This window comes from Hyla sarda, chromosome 5 (genome assembly GCF_029499605.1).
Source record: "Hyla sarda isolate aHylSar1 chromosome 5, aHylSar1.hap1, whole genome shotgun sequence".
Taxonomy (NCBI): domain Eukaryota; kingdom Metazoa; phylum Chordata; class Amphibia; order Anura; family Hylidae; genus Hyla; species Hyla sarda.
The window spans coordinates 146442607-146465474 of NC_079193.1; the positions used below are offsets into that span (position 1 = coordinate 146442607).

Genomic DNA, 22868 nt, shown 5'->3' on the forward strand with positions numbered 1-22868 from the left:
TAGGAGAATGGGACATAGTTGTTTTGTTTTCTAGGTGAAACTGCGTTGTTTTTTAATAAAGAAATGATTGTGGTTTCCACATCAAAAGCCATATGGATTATGCATGTGTGAGCATTTCCTTTGTAAATGGACTGTGCAATATTTTATTCAACACAAAGAAAAACAAATAATATACAGACTAAATTGTAAAAAAGTATCTGTATTATGCATACGTATTTAATACTTATTTTATGGACATGAAAATGATCCCTTAGTATGTGATTCAGTAGGTGATTCACGGCCTGAATAAAAAAGAAAAAAAACATAAAGCAATTATTAGTGAATATACTGAAAATGATTTTGTTTCTGCTTGTCTGGAAAACTGTGCCATATGCCAATAAGATAAATGATACAAACAACATGCATGGTAAATGGCAATCTGAAGAAGTTAATTAACGGGTGAAAGAAACAATGGGAATACGCATCTAGTCCTATAATGAACGTACATGTCAGGCCTCATCTCATCAGGAGGGTTCACTTTACATGGCCTGTGCTGGAACATAGTTATGATTATTTATATAAAATTATATCATTTTGTTCCCTCTTCCAATGTGACATGAGGCTTCTGCAACGTGGGCATTGTCATAAGATGGCTCTGCTGTCTGAAAATTGTCTGGTGATTTTTTTTTTCCATTTTTATTGGCCAGGCTGGACTGAAAAAAATAAATAAATAATAATACTCTCAACCCACAATCCTACACTGTTGCTAATCCAACAGTGCCCAGTCCCTGCTGGTCACTCTTACTAGTCTCCTCTTGACAAATAAAAATGCTGCTCAGCCAGAACAGTGATGTTCCTTAGGCAGTAAAGTGGGTAGTCACTTGTGTTGAGAAGGGACCAAATGGCGGTGAGCAGCAGAAACTCAAAATGGCAGAGGCGGGGCGGGGATTGTGGCATGTTAGTACTGCTTTTCTTATTTTTTCAGCCCAGCATGGCCAATGGCCACAATTAAAAATTAAAAATAAATTAAAAAATCACAGTACAAACCCTTTAAGGGGCACCGTAGGTAAGTGTCTCTCATATCACGGCATTAATACAGACTGTGTTATAGAGGCAGCATTGCAAGCTATGTTTGATACAGGGTCACGTCTTCAAACCACTTTTTATATGGCAGCACTACTATAGTTGTGCTTGACCTTTTGTGGGCTGGCTCTTTTTTTTTTTTTTCTTTTAAACATGCTGTATTTTGGGGCGATATGGTACAGATAATAGGAATTCAATAAGGATTTGCAGCACAATGGTCATCCACTAACTGTCACTTTGCAATGATCGTTCAGTCCAGTTTCTCCTCAGAACTACAGAATATGAGAATAAAGAAGGTTTTTTTTTTTTAAGCATCCCATAGTTATTCTTAATTGGCACCCATACACGGCAGGTTTTGACCCACACAGGGGTCTTCAAGGGTATCACACCACTAAACGACTTGACTATTAAACATGTGACCAACCCAAAAAGAATCATTCACATAATCAGAGCCATAGAAATACAAAAAAAATATTTATTGACTCATGATCCATTAGAACATTATCATGTGATACATACAGTCCATAGTTTATTGTCCTAGATATTCTTTTCCAACAAAGTATCTAATAAGTGCATGAAAATAAAGTGCATAAAATAAAGTTTGCTCAACAGTTCAGAAGACCACCCTTTGAGTCCCACAAGGTAAAAGGATACATTAGTTGAATGTAGTCACTAGTAGACTATGTTCAATTCCTTAAGGTTAATGGGCATGTCATGGGTCTACCATCGTATATGTCATCATACCTTTTTTCTGGTATCCTCACATATACCTCGGACATATGGCAAGTGGTGTGTTTATTTATATATCATCTGTCTGTATACATTCAGTATCGGTGGGCCGGTCATGGTGCAGCTACATGTGGAATGTGTCATAAGAAAAGGGGGCCTGAGCTTAGCCAGCCCTATACAGCACAAAACCAAAATACACCACTGCATATGGCCTGAAGGTGCTGTATATATTTAAATTAAGATGTCAGATGCCCATGTCCGATATGTTTTAATGCCAATAAATTAAAACACTACTGAATGCTGGCAAAGCCTTCTTTATTCTGTGGTTCTGTGTTTAACTGAGGCAACAAATGTGTCCCTATAAGGGCAATGTGGTTGGCTTTGTAATGGGCCCTTGTGTAATGTAGGCAGATTTAGTGATTTTGTTGACTGCAGGGATTTTGTTGTAATTATGAGAACAGAAAATAGTGAATTATGCTGCTTGGCCTTATTCTAGTCAGCAGTTACCAAGTGATCAGAACCAGTTGGAACACGTACATAAGGTATACGTAGGACTATCCTTTTTTTCTACAGTGTCACCTTAAAATTGTTCCATTGACTTTTCATTCCATTTATTCATGGTCACTGCTCCATTCCCATTGTACCCTATCGATGGTCATGCCTGACATGGTTGTTACACTATTTCCTACCTGTGAAGGAAACTACTGAACCTGAAGATATCAAGACAGCTGATGAAGCTGACACAGAGGGCAGCAAGGTAGGTGTCTGCCCAATAAGCAGGGAATACTGTTGGATCAGTCATATTATTTTTCCCCCCCATTTTCATTTGATCATGTGGTGGTCATCACAGCATGTGTTATTATTATAAACATTTTGTAATATGGTATAAGCAAGCTATAGTTCCTTCATATATTTTGCCCAATCCATTTCAAGATAGTGTTCATTGTTTATTCATCATACAATTTACCATCATTTGTACATTTGCCAATTTCCCATTGTACTCTGTTGGTGGTCATCCCTGACATGGTTGTTACACTGTATCCTTCCTGTGAAGGAACCTATTGAATCTGAAGAAATCAAGACAGCCGATGAAGCTGACACAGAGGGCAGCAAGGTAGGTGTCTGCCCTGTAAAAAGAGAATCCTCTTGGATTCATATTCCTTACATTTGTTTCAAATGTAAGTGGTTTTTCTGCCTTTTTACACTTGAAGGTCATCACAGCATGTTTACAGTTCTTTATGAATTATTAAGTTATGGAAACATCTTGCAATAAGCTTTGAGTATATTTATGGTATTATAGGAGATTTGCAGCGGTATATAAAACGTATCCCCTATCTGCAGGATAGGGGATAAGTGTTGATCGTGGAGGGTCCGACCGCTGGGCCCGCCTGCAGCTTTCCCCGTGCAGGAGGCATGTCGGCCCAGCATGACTCTGCGGCCAACACCCCCCCTCCATGTATCTCTATGGGAGAGGCGCAGATGCAGTGTTTGTGCATCCCCGCATCTCCCATAGAGCTGAATGGAGGGGACTTGTCTGTAGACCTCTTAGTGAGGTTTACGACACAAGCACTAGCCCAGCAGAGCCGCGGCAGTGCCGGGTCCCCATATGGGAGATGTCTCCATAGGCAGTGTTTGGTATCAGCTTATCCGCATTCATGAAAATAGGGCTGAGCTGCATACTAGACAAAGCCCAAGAACATCCTTGGTTCAATTTCTGGAGAAATTTTTTTATTTTTTTATTTTATTCAGGATAACGTCTTTACACCTCTAATCATAGTATCATCTTTGTATCTGTTGCCACCTTAGGGACCTTGCTTCATTGTATAGTACAGATTTTTCCCACAAAAGTCTATTCATGTCTATCAGAGGGGGCGTGATGGTCGTGGTCGCTCATCACGTCTCCTTCCATAGTGTGACGTCACAACCACGGCCACCCAAACTAAACTTGAATGAATGCCTAGTGGCCGGACCCCCCATGATCAGATAGGGGATGTCCAGGGGCAGCGTACCCCTTTAAGGTCCACAATAGTTTTCAGAATGTAATCTCAAAATGTAGCATCTCCTCTGGTGGTTTATTAGTGGTCACTGTTTTTTTAAAATGTATTGCTTATTGCAAGGTCGTTTAGTAATTTACATGTGTTTTTATTTATGTATTTATTTATTTATTTTTATGTGTACCTTGTTGTGGTGATTATTCTATGGTTGTTAAAGGGGTATTCCAGGCCAAAACTTTTTTTTATATATCAACTGGCTCCGGAAAGTTAAACAGATTTGTAAATTACTTCGATTAAAAAATCTTAATCCTTCCAATAGTTATTAGCTTCTGAATTTGAGTTGTTTTTTTCTGTCTGACTGCTTTCTGATGACTCACGTCCCGGGAGCTGTGCAGTTCCTATGGGGATATTCTCCCAGCATGCACAGCTCCCGGGATGTGACATCATCATTGAGCAGTTAGACAGAAAACTTCAGAAGCTAATAACTATTGGAAGGATTACGATTTTTTAATAGAAGTAATTTACAAATCTGTTTAACTTTCCCGAGCCAGTTGATATATAAAAAAAAGTTTTTGCCTGGAATACCCCTTTAATGCATTTTTCCAACTCTCTTGCTTATTGCTGCAAAATGCAGTATTTTAGTGATTTGTTGTTGTCTTTGATTGCTTGGCTTTGGCTACTAGAAGTGTGCTATTTTAACATTACCCCAAAAATGGGGTTGTTAAACCAGCTTTTCCTTTAACCACAGATTATTTTGTCTATTGTTTTTTTTTTGTTTTGTTTTTTTACTTTTGCACCATTTATGTTATGTTCCTCAAAATTAAGGATCTCAGCAGGGTGCTTCCTGCAGCCAACAGATTTAATATAATTTACACCAGAAATTGTCTTAAATCATAGTTGAAATCTATTATGGCTCGTAGCTGGCATAGTTTTCATTGTTTAGCATATGAGCAGTTAAAATGCACCAAATTTGTTGAAAGGCTTGCTCCTTTTCATAAATTTGATGCATCTTACTCCATTGCACCTCGCATTAATATTGATGTATGAACTGAATGAATTAATGCATTCTTAAGTGTATGTCCTGTATTTATTTTTTGATTTGGCATTTCAGACCAGGGGTTTATCTGTCATTAAAAGAAGAAAACATGTTTAGAAATGTAAAATTTTTTTTTAAACTGGATTAGAACTGTGTGTTTCACACTTGGCCAAAATACTTTTTTGCCTCAGGACATAAGCTAATGAGATCAAGTGTGGTGAACGTACATATAACATGGGAACACACCCACCATCATAGATGTTGTATATGGATTTTATATGTGGAAAGTATGGGTTCAATCCTCAAATCCTCACTGTGTAAGATATACCTGGGGTTGAGTGTGAAGACAATAACAGAATATGTTTGGAGACATGAAGGGGGGGGGGGATAAAGGAAATGCCACTAGACCATGAAGATATAAAAATAAGAGGATCATTTATTGGATAGTTTAAAGGGGTACTCCACCCCTAGACATCTTATCCCCTATCCAAAGGTCACGCCCCCTACCATAGACTTTCATTGAGGGGACATGACCGTGACATCACAAGTGGGGCGTGACCGTGATGTCACGAGCCTCCGCCACGCATCGCCAGTCATCCAGATGTCTTGGGTACCGCAGCTGAGAACACGGGGGTCCCCAGCGGTGGGACCCCCACAATCAGACATCTTATCCCCTATCCAATGGATAGGGGATAAGATGTCTAGGGGCAGAGTACCCCTTTAACCAAAATCTGAATTAAATAAGTCTTGTGAGCTGTTATTCAGGGCCCTTGTGGATTTTAAATGTCTGAAAACCCAATAAACTGGAATTATATCAAATGGATGAATAGAATCCAAGATGTTTAGGGTTTGATAATACTACTGATGAGAAATTCATAGGTGGCAGATGAATCTTACTGTATCACTCAGAGGATATGCAAAACTTAAGCATTTATTGTTTCATTTATATTTTAGACTCAATTTATTGTTTAATACTGTGTAATTTATATTTTTTAGACACAATCTGAGAGTCCAGAAGAACAGCTTGTTGAGCCTACTTTAAGTGCTGCCGAAGAAAAGAAAGAAACTGATCAGGACAGTCCTAAAGCTACTGCTGTGTCTCAGGTAACAGCTTACATTCAAGCTTTATTTTCAGTTTAAGGGTACATTCAGACGAGCGGATCCACAGTGTATTTTGTGCTGCAGATCCGCCGCTGAAGGACCCCTACAGGGTGCCTTTAGATGTGCCTGCTTGGAGCGGCAATACGCCACTATGAGCAGACACACTGCTGCGATGTGTGAGTTGCTGCGCATACTCGGTGTACTCGCAAACATCGCGGCTGCTTCTTGAGCTAGGCCGAGAGCAGCTGCGATGTGCGAGTATACTGCGCATGTGCGTGGCGACTCGCACATCGCAGTGTGTCTGCTCTTAGCAGCGGATTGCCGCTCCGAGCAGGCACCTGTAAAGGCATAATATAATGGTCCTTCAGCGGGGGATCCGCACCGTAATACGCGCTGGGGATCCGCTCGTGTGAACGTACCCTAAGGGTATGTTAACATGATCTGGTTCTGCTGCAGATTCAGGTTATGTTCACACTGCAAGAATTTAGCAAAGATTTGTGAATTCTGCGGCAGCATTAATTTGGCCGGAAATCCACATCTTTCAATAATTTGTAGACGCTATGTGGAATTTCTGTTGAATTCCAAATAGGCTTTATATACATGCAGATTTCAATGCAGAAATCCATGCGGAAATTCTGGCATGTGAGCATACACAAATGGAACTGATCTGCAGCTGATCTGCAATGGATTTTAAATAGATTTTCTCTTTTTGTGTGCAGACACTGATCTGCAACTTATCCTCAGCAGATCTGCATGTGAAATATAGGTTTTGCCTCACCTCTGAGCTTACATTAACAATGCATACAGCCTTAGGCCATTAAACCATCCTGAAACAACTACCTCACTGGTATTACCATATAACAAGCTTCTATAGCCTTACAACAAAAAATAGTCTAACATTCTTCATATACAGCATGAAACAATGAAACAGGGATGGAACGATGAAGTTTCCAGACTAAGCAGCAACACTTATCTGCCCCATTAAGAGGAAAATTCACAATTAGGATACGTTCACACGAGCAGATTTACAGCGTATTTTACGCTGCGGATCCGCTGGTGAAGGCACGCTCTATGCTGGCTTTACATGTGCCTGCTCATAGCGGCAATATGCCGCCACGAGCAGACACACTGCAGCGATGTGCACGGCGTACTCGCACATCGCGGCCACTCTCCCTGCTCTGAGCTAGGCAGAGAGCTCCCGTGATGTGCGAGTGTACTGCGACTCGCACATCACAGTGTGTCTGCTCGTAGCGGCATTTTGCTGCTACAAGCAAGCACATGTAAAGATAGCATAGAGCATGCCTTCACCAGCGAATCCGCAGCGAAATACGCTGCGAAAATACGCTGCGAAAATCCGCTCGCGTGAATGTACCCTTAATCTGCAGCTTCTCTGCAACATAAATTGACAGATTAAAAGTTTGTACCACAGGTCAATTGCTGTGTAGATTCTGGGCAGATTTTCAACATACACAGCTTATACACCATGTGTGCAGGCACCATCAGGGATGAGACACATGTTAAGACAGAAGATCCAGCACAGCCTAAATGATACTTAAAGGAGTACTCCGGTGGAAAACTTTAAAAAAAAAATGAACTGGTGCCAGAAAGTTAAACAGATTTGTAAATTACTTCTATTAAAAAATCGCAATCCTTTCAGTACTTTTTAGCAGCTGTATGCTACAGAGGAAAAACTTTATTTTTTTAATTTCATTTTTGTGTTGTCCACAGTGCTCTCTGCTGACACCTGATGCCCGTATCAGGAACTGTCCAGAGCAGGAGAAAATCCCCATAGCAAACTTATGCTGCTCTGGACAGTTCCTGACACGGAGAGAGGTGTCAGCAGAGAGCACTGTGGACAACACAAAAAAGAAATACAAAAAGTAAAGAATTTCCTCTGTAGCATACAGCTGCTAAAAAGTACTAAAAGGATTAAGATTTTTTTAATTGAAGTAATTTACAAATCTATCTAACTTTCTGGCTCCAGTTAATTTAAGAAAAAAAGTTTTCCACCGGAGTACCCCTTTAAAGAGTACCTGTCTCTTTAAAGGGGTACTCTGGTATAGTGAATGTCATGTTTGAAAAAGCTACCACTAAGGGTCTCCCTAGATTGACCGGCCGCTAGTCTTTTATAGATTTCGGACAAATGCCTGGCCTGACATGAGTCCGAAATCTCAAACTGCAGCCGGGACAAGTAACGCGCACAGTGCTGCTCCCTGCCTGTCAATCAGACAGGCGGGAGCATGTGCTGTGCATGCAGTAGAGCACGCTCCTGACATGGCCGGCCACGTCATCAGGCTCCTCCTGCCCGAGAAGGAGAGCCGACGCGTGCTGCTTTGAATGGGGATCGGGTCTGCTTTCCATATCTCTGATTGAGATCTTCTAAAGCCCAAAAAAAAAAATAATAATTACAGTAAGTGAGAGCTAATGTTGTTCACATGGGCATATAAGTTTGTACATTAGTGTTTCACAAATAGGGTGGAGGCTGCTAGTAGTAGTTTTGCAAAAGCTGGAGGTACCATGGTTGTAAAACACTGATATGTATATATATATATCCCAAGAGGGATCGCAGGAAGAAGGGCGGAAGTGAGACCGGCCTGGCTTCATATGATGTCATGCCTGCCGGGCCACTCCCCCTTCGTCCCCCGCACACAGCAGAAGAACTGAGCAGCCATAGTGAGGGGGAAAAAGGTATTTATGAGCATTTTTAAGTAGAAATAAAGGCAGGGATAGCGTTAGTGTCAGGGACAGATGGGGGGTGGGATTAGGGACAGTTTAGTTGATAACAGATACTCTTTAAATCTCAGTTATCTGGATCAAAGAGTTGAATTAACACCAGGTCGGATCTCGGAGAAGTCCACAATAAAGTGTGCTCAGCCACAGCAAGTAGATCCACATTGCACTTTCTTCAGAATTTTTTAAATTTGAAGTGCTGAATAAAGTTGAAGAATTACCACTCAAGTGAGGTGTGCTGCTATCTCTGAAGATTGTACACTTAGGGAAGAGCCTCGTAATGCAGATTTTGAGTAGCAAAGATATGGCTGCGGTGCAGTTAAAAACAACACTGGCTGTTCTGTGCTGTTTTCTATTGCATACAAAATTGTTCAGCAACTAATAAATAGACTCTGTGGCCGCATGGTCGTTCACCAAGAGGTCCACATGCTTTTCGACTGCATCACAAATACATCTTAGCCACCTGGCTTTGGCACCATGAGACCCTAGCCTTAGGGTGAAACCACATGTTCAGGTTATGTTGCAAATGAATTGCAGTTTGTAATTTTACCATGCCAATTTCCCTTATTAAGTATTGGAAAATGCCATTTCTTGATCGCATTGGTCAATATTTCTGCTGAACTGTGTGCAGTTAAGACACTATTCAAGCAGTCACAGAAACAGCAAATAAAACAAATGAGCAGGTTCCACATAAAGGAATGTAAATACATCCTAACTTCTAAATAACAACAACTGGTAAGTATTACAGAAATGCAGGTTGAACGTACTTTCAAACTTGTATAATCTGCAGTGAGTTATCCATTGACTTCAAATCTAGCTTATGTATCTGTGAATGTACAATAATCAGAATAAAAAGAATGGAAAACAGAGCACCCACCGTGAGAGGAACTTGCAGCTTGATGTGGCGACTTCGGTCTTGGGGACCTACAATGTGCTGGGACGACACTGACGGGTGGCAGATGTTGAGAAAGCGCCAGCTCGGCGCAAAACAGTGTCACCCGGCGTCTCTTGAGTCTCCCCTGCCTCATAACATCTGCCACCAGTCATTGTCATCCCAGCACAGGGTAGGTCACCATGACTGAAGTCGCCACATCAAGCTGCAAGTTCCTCTCAAGGTGGGTGCTCCGTTTTCTGTTCTTTTTATTCTTATTATTGAATATTGGACTGCTTCTCTTTGCGTGAGCACCACCTGGTTTTGTTCAGCTACTACGGGAGACACTTGCTCTTAGCCTCTAATCCATTGTGGATATTGTCATTTGGGGAACGGTGCCAATGCTTTCTCTATTTTTACTTATGTGTGAATGTTGTCACGATTCGGCTGGCTGGAGGTGGATCCTCTGTGCCAGAGAGGGATTGGCGTGGACCGTGTCGGTGGACCGGTTCTAAGTTGCTACTGGTATTCACCAGAGCCCGCCGCAAAGCGGGATGGTCTTGCAGCGGCGGTAGCAACCAGGTCGTATCCACCGGCAACGGCTCAACCTCTCTGACTGCTGAGATAGGCGCGGTACAAGGGAGTAGACAAGAGCAAGGTCAGACGTAGCAGAAGGTCGGGACAGGCGGCAAGGTTCGTAGTCAAGGTGGGATAGCAGGAGGTCTGAAACACAGTATAGGTAACACAGTAAAGCTTTCACAAGGCACAAGGCAACAAGATCCGGCAAGGGAGTGCAGGGGAAGAGAGCATAAGTAGGGCAAGGAACAGGTGCAGCTAATCAGGGTGATTGGGCCAGGCACCATCATTGGTGCACTGGCCCTTTAAATCTCAGAGCGCTGGCGCGCGCGCGCCCTAGAGAGCGGAGCCGCGCGCGCCAGAGCATGACAGCCGGGGACCGGGACAGGTAAGTGACCTGGGGTGCGATTTGCGGGCGGGCGCGGCCCGCTATGCGAATCGCATCCCCGCCGGCCATGTTAGTGCAGCGTTCCCGGTCAGCGGGTCTGACCGGGGCGCTGCAGGGAGAGAAACGCCGCAAGCGCTTCGGGGAGGAGCAGGGACCCGGAGCGCTCGGCGTAACAAATGTACCCTGAGGCTGTGTTTCCATTTGGCAGTTTTCGAGCCAAAGCCAGAAATGGATTCAAAAGGAACAGGAAATATAAAGGAAGGGCTAATTGCCCAAATGTGACACATGCACTATTTTAGGCACTATTTTAAGAAGACTGAAAAAATGTGAACTGCAGGGTTGCCTAGTTTACTTAAAAAAGCCCATAAGTCCCAAACAGAGTTGCATGTTGACTCGGGTTATGTAAATGAGGCCATCCGTTGCCCTCTGTTACAGTATACGTCAGCTTCCTATTTTCGGTAGGATGCCTACAGATACATCTGAAGGAAGCACTAACACAGTGTGGACCTAGCTTTAGGCTTGGATTAGACACAACTTTTGTTAGACGTTTTTCTTGTCAAAATAGAATGCTACAAAAACCGCCCTATTGTTTTTTTTTTACTCTGAAAAGGCTTTTTTGGTGGTGTTTTGTCTAAAAGTAGTGTGTGTTAGTATAGGCATCTTTTTCCCATGTGTTTTTCTCATTACTGCATGCAGCCATCTGCAGTGCAACCTGATCGCGTGACTTCACCCTTAACTCTACAATAGGTTGGAGACGTATACAGGTCACCTTTCTCCCAGCAACTTTCTTTCAATGTGAATATTCTTTATGACACGCAATCAATAATAGTCATCAGGAGATTTTGAAAGTTAAAGGGTAATACTTGAAAAAAATAAATAAAAAAAAACAACATAAAGGCCCCTAGAACAATTTTTTTTTTCCACCTGGTAAAAACACGCCATTAATTTCAAGCATTTTTGGTGGCTTTTCTTGTTTTACATTTCTATCATGCATTTATATGCATTATAAGGAAAGCGATAGGAAAAATGGCAAATAATAAGAAACCTAGAACATTGTTTGCAATATGTTTTATATTTTACTATAAACATTTGATCATAAAAAAAATTATAAATAAATAAAACACATTAGAAAATTCCCAGAAAAATGTGGTGTGTTCTTTAAAACTACTGCTTGTGAAGCTGGCCTAAGGCTAGGACTCCACTGAGATTTTTGCCCTGCAATTTTTGTGGCATAAAAACGCCAGAAAAAACGCTAGAAAAACTGCCACAGTTTTCCCCTGCGTTTTGGCGTTTTCTCTGGCATTTTTTCATGCATTTTTACCTTTCTGTGGAATTTGCCTTTTTTGGCCCCTTTGGCGTTTTTTTTTTACAAAATAGTTGGGTACCAAAAAAAAAAAAAAAAAGGATGCAGTAGGGATGTAAAAATGTATTTAACTAAATGTTTATTTTTTCTAACAAAATTTTAATAAATTTTTTTTATAAAGTGTGTGTGTGTTTAACTTTTTTATCTCTTTTTCCCCCCACATTTTTTATGTAGTACTACTACTCCCAGCATGGAACACACTGTTCCTTGATGTTAGTAGTAGTACCTGTACTATAGACATATCGCCCCGGGTGTCAGTCTGACACCCGATGCGATCGCCCATAATATAGTAGAGATGCGGCGCTCGCATCTCTGCTCTGTACTACTCACATCACTGTTCGTTCAGGCTGGAACCATCTGGCCAATCACAGCTCTGCGGGAAATATAAATATGTGTATATATACGTCAGTGCAGGGGACCATAGAAGAGCAGCCACGGCATCTATACATTATACAGGAGAATTGCAACGGGCGATCTGTCAAAAAAAAAAAACCTCAGTGGAGTTCCAGCCTAAGGCTGTTTTTTTTTTTTCAAAGCCAAATGTGGCAGATGCTATCTGGGAGCCAATTGGGAAATATGAATCACCAACCACACTTGGCATTTTTTCCTTTTTGTGTTTTTTTGCTGTTTGTTACTGATTTTTGACTTTGTTTTTAAGTTTCCACACAGGTTTTTTTCTGTTTTTTTTTTTTAGAAAACGGTCACTGCGTTTTTGAGCCAAAGCCAGAAGCGGATCCAGCCAGACGGAGAAGTATAAGTCCTTTCTTTAAAATCCCCATTCCTTTTGAATACAGTTCTGGCTTTAGCTTAAAAACTACCATGGCAGTTTTCCCCCCAAAAAAATAAAAAAAATAAAAAAAAAGAAAGTTACGTATTTTATGGATGTATTTTGCTATTCATTTTACTATGTGTGAACATAGCCTAAAGTGAATACCCTGGGAAGTGGTAAATAATTGTATGAACATCTATATAAATAAAACTCAACGTGTGTGTGTATGTATGTGTGTATGTTTCAGCATCACGTCCAAACGGCTAAAGATATTAACAAACTAAACTTGGCACACATGTTACTTATATGTCAACAACAAACATAGGATAGGTGATTTAACCCTTACTCACCCTCATTTGCTAGGGGCGGGGTTTATGTTTAAAGTCCCATACAAGTCAATGGGAAATATATGTTACTGCATAACTTCCAAACGGCTGGAGATATTTCGATAATACTTGGTCACATGTTACTTATATGTCCACTTAAAATATAGGATAGTTAATTTAACTCGTAACTACCCGCATTTGTGAGGGTCGGGGTTTTTGTTTAAAGTCCCATGCAAATCAATGGGAAATGTATGTTCCCACATAACTTCCGTACAGCTGGAGATATTTCAATAACTGGTACACATATTACTGGTCGGGATAGGAGGTCGGGATAGGAGGTCGGGATAGGAGGACGGGATAGGAGGTCGGGATAGATGGACTGGATAGGAGGACGGGATAGGAGGTCGGGATAGGAGGACGAAATAGATGGACTGGATAGGAGGACGGGATAGGAGGATGGGAAATGAGGTCGAGATATGAGGATGGGAAAGGAGGACGGGAAAGGAGAATGGGAGAGGAAGACGTGATAGGAGGATGGGAAAGGAGGACGGGAAAGGAGGTCGAGATAGGAGGACGAGAAAGGAGGCTGAGATAGGAGGACGGGAAAGGAGGTCGAGATAGGAGGACGGGAAAGGAGGAGGGGATAGGAGGACGGGATAGGAGGACGGGATATGAGGTCGGGATAGGAGGTCGGGATAGGAGGCCGGGATATGATGACGGGATAGGAGGTCAGGATAGGAGGACGGGATAGAGGGACTGGATAGGAGGACGGGAAAGGAGGTCGAGATATGAGGATGGGAAAGGAGGACGGGAAAGGAGGACGGGAGAGGAGGATGGTATAGGAAGACGGGATAGATGGACGGGATAGGAGGACGAGATAGGAGGAAGAGAAAGGAGGCTGAGATAGGAGGAAGGGAAAGGAGGTTGAGATAGGAGGACGGGATAGGAGGACAGGATAGGAGGACAGGATAGGAGGTCGGGATAGGAGGTCGGGATAGAAGGCCGGGATATGATGATGGGATAGGAGGTCGGGATGTGACAACAATATATGAGGACTGCATATGAAGTCAAAAGCTTCCTCCTTTGTTTATTTTCCTCCACAACAAGAATTAGGAAGGAAAAACCGGGCAACGCCGGGTACTCAGCTAGTGTTCATTATAAAAAATGCAGCTCGTTTTACTCTGTGTGAACGTGGCCCTAGAGATGTAGATTTGATGTGTCAGGAAAGAGAATACAGTATATATAAAAATACTTTCCCAATGTTTCCAGTAGATGGCAATAATACTTCAGTAAAATGAATAACACTTAAGTAAGTGAAAAACTTTGTTGCACTGCACTATATTGTATGATGTGAAGAAAACATGGTATTGTATTGTATGCATTATGCAGAACTGTGTTTCTCAATGGCTTTAAGTCATGCACCCCCAAAACTGTATACATTTACATAATACCCCAGGGCTATGATAATTTTCTTTGCTACCTATTAAAAGTATTATCATTGCATGAGTACCGTGGAAGTACCTCCCTAGGGATATAGCATGCTCCGGAGAAACGATAATGTGGAAGACAAGTGGCATTTTACCTAATAATGTGTTCTTTTAAATTCCATGCAAAAGTGGCTATCACATTGTATAAAAAAAAAACATTGGAATTACTGCCATTTTATTTTATATATTTTTATTTTCATATATATATATATATATATATATGTACTTTTATGCCCACTTTTGCACAGAGTTTAAAAGAACACATTTTTAGATAAAAAAAAAAATAAAAGCTGCTTTTATACTTATTTATTTTTTTTTTTTCATTTTACACTGTGCGAACTTAGCCTTAATATAGAAAAATAACAAAAACAATATGGAGATTGCCAAGAATGGAAGCCAAAAGCATAAGGAACTATAGAGCTATGAGTAGACCAGTAAATGAGTGGCAGTCCTTAAAGGGGTACTCCAAAGGATAGGGGATAAGGTGTCTGATCGCTGCGGTCCCGCTGCTGAGGCTTCCCACTATTTCCCACAGCACCAGGCATTCGAAACAAACGTCGGGGTCCTTCGGTGGTGGTAGTGACGTAACAGCCACGCCCCCACGTGATGTCACACCATGCCCCTCCACTCATGTCTATGGGAGGGGGCGTGTCTATTGACACACCCTCTCCCATATACATGAATGGAGGGGCGTGGAGTGATATCATGAGGGGTGTGGCCTTGACGTCACAATAACGGCCTCCGGCTCCGAGCGTTCTGAACAAAATGTTCAGAACACTGGAGCACCAGAGTACCCCTTTAATCCATTTTATGTCTGCTTGTAGGGTCCGTGAATGGCAAAAAATACCTGCAAAATCCTTGCTTTTTTCCTTGTGTCACACTGCATCTCCTCAGGCCCTGCATTGAGCATAACATATAAGTGTAGTTTTTGAATGGAGCTTTGCTTTAGGTGATCTGTCATGGACCTTTATTAAATAAGAAGCAAACAAACACTACAGTACCCAGTAAACAGCTACTATCTGGCCACAATGGGGGAGATTTCTCAAGACCTATGCAAAGAAAAAGTTGCCCATAGCAACCAATCCGATAGCTTTTTTCATTTTGCAGAGGCCTTGTTAAGAATGAAAGAAGCCAGCTGATTGGTTGTTACGGGCAACTGGGCAACTTTTCCTCTAGACAGGTTTTGATATTGGTTTTTGAAATCTCCCCCAATGAACATTTACAGTATGCTCCAAATTTTGCAATTTTGCGGCTGTCTAAGTATATTTATAAAAAATAATAAATCAAATAGTGTATTATTGTTTTTATTATCCCTTCAATAGAAAGAATGGTTTTATTCGTGTAAACATCTTTTATGTTTCATCAGGACATCCCCTGCATACCATCCGTTGTAATAGAACCAGCATCGAATCATGAAGATGAAGGAGAATATGAAGCAAAAAGTCCCGTAGAAACTAAAGATGAAACTGACGCCATCCCTTATTCATCTGTTGAACAAGTTGAGGGCACCGGCAGTGACAGTAACAATCTTCCCACATCTGAGAGCGCTACGTCTCAGGAAATACCTACTGGCTTCCTGTTTAAGGTTAGAATATTAGTTTGTACTGTTTGCTGCCCTGATAATCTATACTGCATATATATCACTTACAAATGTAGTCTGTAGACATCTTTACCATCTTGTATCCAAACCCTGTTGTAGAAAACTAATACATATACTGATGTACTGTACCTTTAAAATCACCTGCTTAATATTGCATACAAAATGTCCTTTCTGAACATCTCTCAAAACTGAATGGAGGACATTTATCATTGTCTTTAGGGCCTCTTTTCTTTGCTTATATTTGGCACATACAACGTTGTATGTGCGCCAAAGCACTTTGGGGGAGATTTATCAAAACCTGTCCAGAAAAGTTGCCCAGTTGCCCATAGCAACCAATTAGATGACTTCTTTCATTTTTAACAAGCCCTCTTAAAACTGAAAGATCTACACCAGCCCAGACTTTGGAGGGCGCTTTTAAAAAGTCACAAAAAAGTGTGGGAAAACTCACAGAGATGAGGTGGAATCATGGTACAAATTGGTGTTTTGAAGTGATTTGTTGTTTTTGTGCGTCAAATTTATCAACCCCGCGGTGATTGTATGAAAAATATCTCACTCAAAGCAAAGATAAATGACTTTAAAACACACTTTCAAAAGACAACAATGATAATCCCCCCGCCCTCCAATAGGCCGGGGTTTGCACTTTGGATTACTGCCACTGCTGTTTTTGAGCCAAAGTCAGAAGGGGATCCAACAGGAAGTAGAAGTCTAAATCCTTCCTTTATTTTTTCCTATTCCCTTTGAATACTCTTTGAATACTCTTCCAGCTTTGAATCCCAGCCTTATGGTTAACGTTTTCGGCCTACTTGGCCAGATCACCAGATAAGGTTGGGTTCCCACTTGGTAGTTTTTTTTAGCCAAAATTAAGAATGGATTTAAAAGCAATGGACTTTTAATTCTCCTTTCTGCCCAATCCACTTTTTTGGCTGAAAAACCTCAGTATATACACATATAAAGGAAAGACCCAGACCTCTCCTCTTTCCAAATCCCCTCCTTGCTTTGCGTTTAATAAGTGCAGTTTAAAACTTATCCCCTTGCCCCCTTGTGACATCAAGACACGCTCCCTTCATTCATGTCTATGGGAGGGGGCGCCTTGACCAAGTTGCGCCGTCTACATATGAACATAGTCTATTATATTATGTACAATATTAACACGCACTGGTATATAACATTTACCCTCATTTTAACAAGGAAATAAATGACTTGGAAGCTCTGAACTTAATGCCACATGATTCCCACAACTATGTTTCCTCCCTTTGCCACATCATTCTTCAGGCTTATGTGAATAGAAGTGTAGGAAGGCACCAAATGCTAGTATGAATCTCAGGGGTTAATATTGAAAGCCAAACGGATGTAGCTCAGCGAGACCAAACATATGAAGAAAAGCCTAGGCGGTGGTGCTAGGATATAAACGAAAAATAGAATAGTATAAAATATGTGTAAAGAAGAGATAAAGCATATCCACACTCACAGCCGGCTTAGGCTGTCGGAGCTCCTATATGGAGAGTCACACTGGACCGTAGCTACAATGTCTCTGCAGCTACGGTCCGGTGTGACTCTCCATATAGGAGCTCCGACAGCCTAACCCGGCGGTGAGTGCGGATATGCTTTATTTCTTCTTCAAACACATCATTCTTCAGGGTGATCACCCTGTGCCACATCTTCTCCCCCTCAACCTCAATGGCCCCTGTGCCATTGGCCCCTGTGCAATTTCATTCACCCCCTTTTATCACCCCCGTGCCACATCTTTCCCTCCCCCTCTCATCCTACCCAAGGCATATCGTTCCCTCCCCCTCTAATTCCCCTCTGTGCCATATGTTCCACCCCCATGTGATCCCCCCCCATGTGATGTCCTCTGCGCGGCTCAACGCAACATCAAGGACATCATTAATCAGACCTGGCAGCGCTGTAGGTCACTAATTTGAAGTGGCCGCAGTGCCGCTGTTTGTTCAAGATCAGCAGCCCGGCCTTGGCCATTTTATAACGGTGACCAACGCGACATCCGAGCTCCTTAGGCTGTATAGCTGAACACAGCTATTGCTATGAGGACTACCATATTGTGCACCCCCTGGGAGTAAGCAGAAAAAAAACGAAAAAAACCAGAAAGCTCCTCCAAGCAAAAGGAATTATCGAATTAGGGTTTCAGATGCACATTAAGTTTAAAAAGTGTGTGTTATACACTGATAAATACGGTATATTGTAGTAATTAGAGATGAGCGAATCGAAGTTGACGAACCCAAATTTGTTACGAATTTCATGAAAAATTTGATTTGCAACGAATGCGAATATCGCCGTAATTCGATCGTGGGAATCGCTTCATTAAACTCCATTTTAGAGTGTTCCAAGCTATTGGAGACCTAAGATGGCGGATCCACATGTGAGTACATGGGGCAGGGGATTATGGGAGGGCGGGAAACAGCGGCGGGAATGAAGGTAGGTGGGCTAACCCTGAATCACATGTGTCAAGATGCCGGCTGGCAGGAGGTGGATCCTCTGTGCCAGAGAGGGATTGGCGTGGACCGTGCTAGTGGATCGGTTCTAAGTCACTACTGGTATTCACCAGAGCCCGCCGCAAAGCGGGATGGTCTTGCTGGGGCGGTAGTGACCAGGTCGTATCCACTAGCAACGGCTCAACCTCTCTGACTGCTGAAGATAGGCGCGGTACAAGGGAGTAGACAGAAGCAAGGTCGGACGTAGCAGAAGGTCGGGGCAGGCAGCAAGGATCGTAGTCAGGGGCAACGGCAGGAGGTCTGGAACACAGGCTAGGAACACACAAGGGAACGCTTTCACTAGGCACAAGGGCAACAAGATCCGGCGAGGGAGTGCAGGGGAAGTGAGGTATATATATGGAGTGCACAGGTGAACACACTAATTAGAACCACTGCGCCAATCAGCGGCGCAGTGGCCCTTTAAATCGCAGAGACCCGGCGCGGCCCGCCCTAGGGAGAGGGGCCGCGCGCGCCGGGACAGGACCGACGGAGAGCGAGTCAGGTACGGGAGCCGGGGTGCGCATCGCGAGCGGGCGCCACCCGCATCGCGAATCGCATCCCGGCTGGAGGCGGTATCGCAGCGCACCCGGTCAGTGGATCTGACCGGGGCGCTGCAGTAACGAGAGTGAGGCGAGCGCTCCGGGGAGGAACGGGGACCCGGAGCGCTCGGCGTAACAGTACCCCCCCCCCCCTTGGGTCTCCCCCTCTTCTTGGGGCCAAAGAACCTGAGGACCAAAAACTCAATTTTTTCGTGATGAGGTCCGATGCACATTAGGAGGGGTTCCGTGCGGTAACGCATGGCACAGTCCAATCTTTCATTGTTAACACAATTGATGTAGAGGGGTCTGGCGAGACTGGTCACAGGGATGTTGAACCTGTTGATAAGAGAGGCCAAAATAAAATTTCCTGCAGATCCGGAATCCAAGAAGGCCATAGTAGAGAAGGAGAAGGTAGAGGCAGATATCCACACAGGCACAGTAAGGCGTGGAGAAGCAGAGTTGACATCAAGAACTGTGTCACCTTTGTGCGGAGTCAGCGTACGTCTTTCCAGGCGGGGAGGACGGATAGGACAATCCTTCAGGAAGTGTTCGGTACCGGCATAGTACAGGCAAAGATTCTCCATGCGGCGTCGTGTCCTCTCTTGAGGTGTCAAGCGAGACCGGTCAACTTGCATAGCCTCCACGGCGGGAGGCACAGGAACGGATTGCAGAGGACCAGAGGAGAGAGGAGCCGGGGAGAAAAAACGCCTCGTGCGAACAAAGTCCATATCCAGGCGGAGCTCCAGCCGCCATTCGGAAAAACGCATGTCAATGCGAGTGGCAAGATGAATGAGTTCATGTAGGTTAGCAGGAGTTTCTCGTGCGGCCAGAACATCTTTAATGTTGCTGGATAGGCCTTTTTTAAAGGTCGCGCAGAGGGCCTCATTATTCCAGGATAATTCGGAAGCAAGAGTACGGAATTGAATGGCGTACTCGCCAACGGAAGAAATACCCTGGGCCAGGTTCAGCAGGGCAGTCTCGGCAGAAGAAGCTCGGGCAGGCTCCTCGAAGACACCACGGACCTCAGCGAAGAAGGACTGGACTGTGGCTGTGGCAGGATCATTGCGGTCCCAGAGCGGTGTGGCCGAAGACAAGGCCTTTCCAGAAAGGAGACCACGGCAGAGTCTAGAGTCCCCATCAAATTTGTCCGGCAGGGACAAGCAGGGGTTAGGAGCGGCCGGACGCTGCGGAGGAGTTGCAGGAGCCGGCGGAGGAGATGGTTGTTGCAGTTGCAGCTGCTGTGTCTGTGACTGCAGTTGCTGTATCTGCGGCAGCAGCTGCTGTATCTGTGACTGCAGTTGCTGTGTCACGGTGGTCAAGTATGCCAGCTGGTGATTTCGTTGGGTGATCATTAGGGACTGCTGGGCAATCACCGTGGAAATGTCGGCAAGACTTGACAGTGGCACCTCAGCGGAATCCATGGCCGGATCTACTGTCACGATGCCGGCTGGCAGGAGGTGGATCCTCTGTGCCAGAGAGGGATTGGCGTGGACCGTGCTAGTGGATCGGTTCTAAGTCACTACTGGTATTCACCAGAGCCCGCCGCAAAGCGGGATGGTCTTGCTGCGGCGGTAGTGACCAGGTCGTATCCACTAGCAACGGCTCAACCTCTCTGACTGCTGAAGATAGGCGCGGTACAAGGGAGTAGACAGAAGCAAGGTCGGACGTAGCAGAAGGTCGGGGCAGGCAGCAAGGATCGTAGTCAGGGGCAACGGCAGGAGGTCTGGAACACAGGCTAGGAACACACAAGGGAACGCTTTCACTAGGCACAAGGGCAACAAGATCCGGCGAGGGAGTGCAGGGGAAGTGAGGTATATATATGGAGTGCACAGGTGAACACACTAATTAGAACCACTGCGCCAATCAGCGGCGCAGTGGCCCTTTAAATCGCAGAGACCCGGCGCGCGCGCGCCCTAGGGAGCGGGGCCGCGCGCGCCGGGACAGGACCGACGGAGAGCGAGTCAGGTACGGGAGCCGGGGTGCGCATCGCGAGCGGGCGCCACCCGCATCGCGAATCGCATCCCGGCTGGAGGCGGTATCGCAGCGCACCCGGTCAGTGGATCTGACCGGGGCGCTGCAGTAACGAGAGTGAGGCGAGCGCTCCGGGGAGGAACGGGGACCCGGAGCGCTCGGCGTAACAACATGTGAGATGCAGCCTATCAGTGTTCACTGACCCCTGTGATGTCACAGCCCCTATATAATCGGCGGCCATCTTGCCTCACTTCATTTCATCTATGCACTCAGATGGAGAGGACGGGACTGTGTGTGTGTGAATAGCTCATACCACAGCGTTACACTGCAACTGCTAGTCACATCAGCATTAGGGAAAGGCAGGAGTGCAGAGTGCTGTGCTGTTACACTGAGAAGGATCATATTCACGTTATTGAGCATTGCAGCAGAGAGGGGCAGATAGCTGTCAGCTGCCTCATACAGATCTCCAAGCTGCCTGAACGTTCTGAAGCATCTTATCTCCTCATTTTTCAGCCCAATTGAGTTTTTTTTTTTGCTCCACAAATCTTCTGCTGCTCAGAATTGAGTGCAATTTAGGGTTTAATCCCTGGATTTTTTTTTTTTTTGTGGTGCTGCACTGTTGGGTTCTGCTGCTGTTCAGAAATACGTGATTGTTCAGTGGACTGTAGCGCATTTGTACCATTTTGTACCTGTTAATCTGTCAAGGGGCTACATACTGTGCAAGTCCAAACAATAGTATTCACCGGCAGTTTTGTTTTTTTTAATAGTTTTTTCTGCTTATAGTTACGCATATATAACTGCCCTCATCAGTGCATACCGCATAGGTTCATCCAAGTATTGTACCATTTAGTACCTTTTAAGCTGTCAAGGTGCTCCATACTGTCAAAGTCCAAACAATAGTATCCACCGGCTGTGTTTTACAAAAATACTGATTTTTTTCTGCGTATAGTTAGGCATATTACTGCCCTCATCAGTGCATACCGCATAAGTACATCCAAGTATTGTACCATTTAGTACCTGTTAAGTTGTCAAGGTGCTCCATACCGTCAAAGTCCAAATAATAGTATCCACCGTCTGGTGTTTTACAAAAATACAGATTTTTTTCTGCATATAGTTACGCATAGTACTGCCCTCATCAGTGCATACCGTATAGGTACATCCAAGTATTGTACCATTTAGTACCTGTTAAGCTGTCAAGGTGCTCCATACCGTCAAAGTCCAAACAATAGTATCCACCGTCTGGTGTTTTACAAAAATACAGATTTTTTTCTGCGTATAGTTAGGCATATTACTGTCTTCATCAGTGCATACCGCATAGGTACATCCAAGTATTGTACCATTTAGTACCTGTTAAAGGAGTATTCCAGGCCAAACTTTTTTATATATCAACTGGCTCCAGAAAGTTAAACAGATTTGTAAATTATTTCTATTAAAAAATCTTAATCCTTCCAATAGTTATTAGCTTCTGAAGTTGAGTTATTGTTTTCTGTCTAACTGCTCTCTGATGACTCACGTCCCGGGAGCGGTGCAGTTCCTATGGGGATATTCTCCCATCATGCACAGCTCCCGGGACGTGACATCATCATTGAGCAGTTAGACAAAAAACTTCAGAAGCTAATTATGGTTGGTTATGAAACCCTCGTGGGTTATCAATTAGGGTTATGAAACCCTCTTTGATACTGCGATTGCCTGCTCCTGGCTCATCCTGTGTCTTTCAGAAACTACTTGCCTCACTGATGCTTCTGGCCTTGGGCCTTTATTTTTTGGATGTTTAGCAGTAGCTAAATATATGCTTAATGCAAATGTCAACATTGTTCTTTAAATATAAGGGGTTATGAAA

At 43.7% G+C, this 22868-nt stretch overlaps 1 protein-coding gene across 5 annotated transcripts in view; it reads left to right on the forward strand.

Moving 5' to 3' along the window:
• The window catches only part of AMPH (amphiphysin), a 176930-nt gene that overhangs the window by 139738 nt on the left and 14324 nt on the right, over positions 1-22868 (forward strand). For 3 of the 5 annotated variants that reach the window (XR_008844011.1, XM_056520461.1, XM_056520464.1), the window contains exons 19-22: positions 2489-2548; positions 2846-2905; positions 5818-5925; positions 15799-16017. Coding sequence is in view for 4 of the 5 variants with exons in the window: in XM_056520461.1 (XP_056376436.1) it covers positions 2489-2548; positions 2846-2905; positions 5818-5925; positions 15799-16017 (447 nt within the window). In the remaining variant the exon portion in view is untranslated. The remainder of the gene's footprint in view (positions 1-2488; positions 2549-2845; positions 2906-5817; positions 5926-15798; positions 16018-22868) is intronic. The other 2 variants (XM_056520462.1, XM_056520463.1) reach the window with 2 other exon arrangements.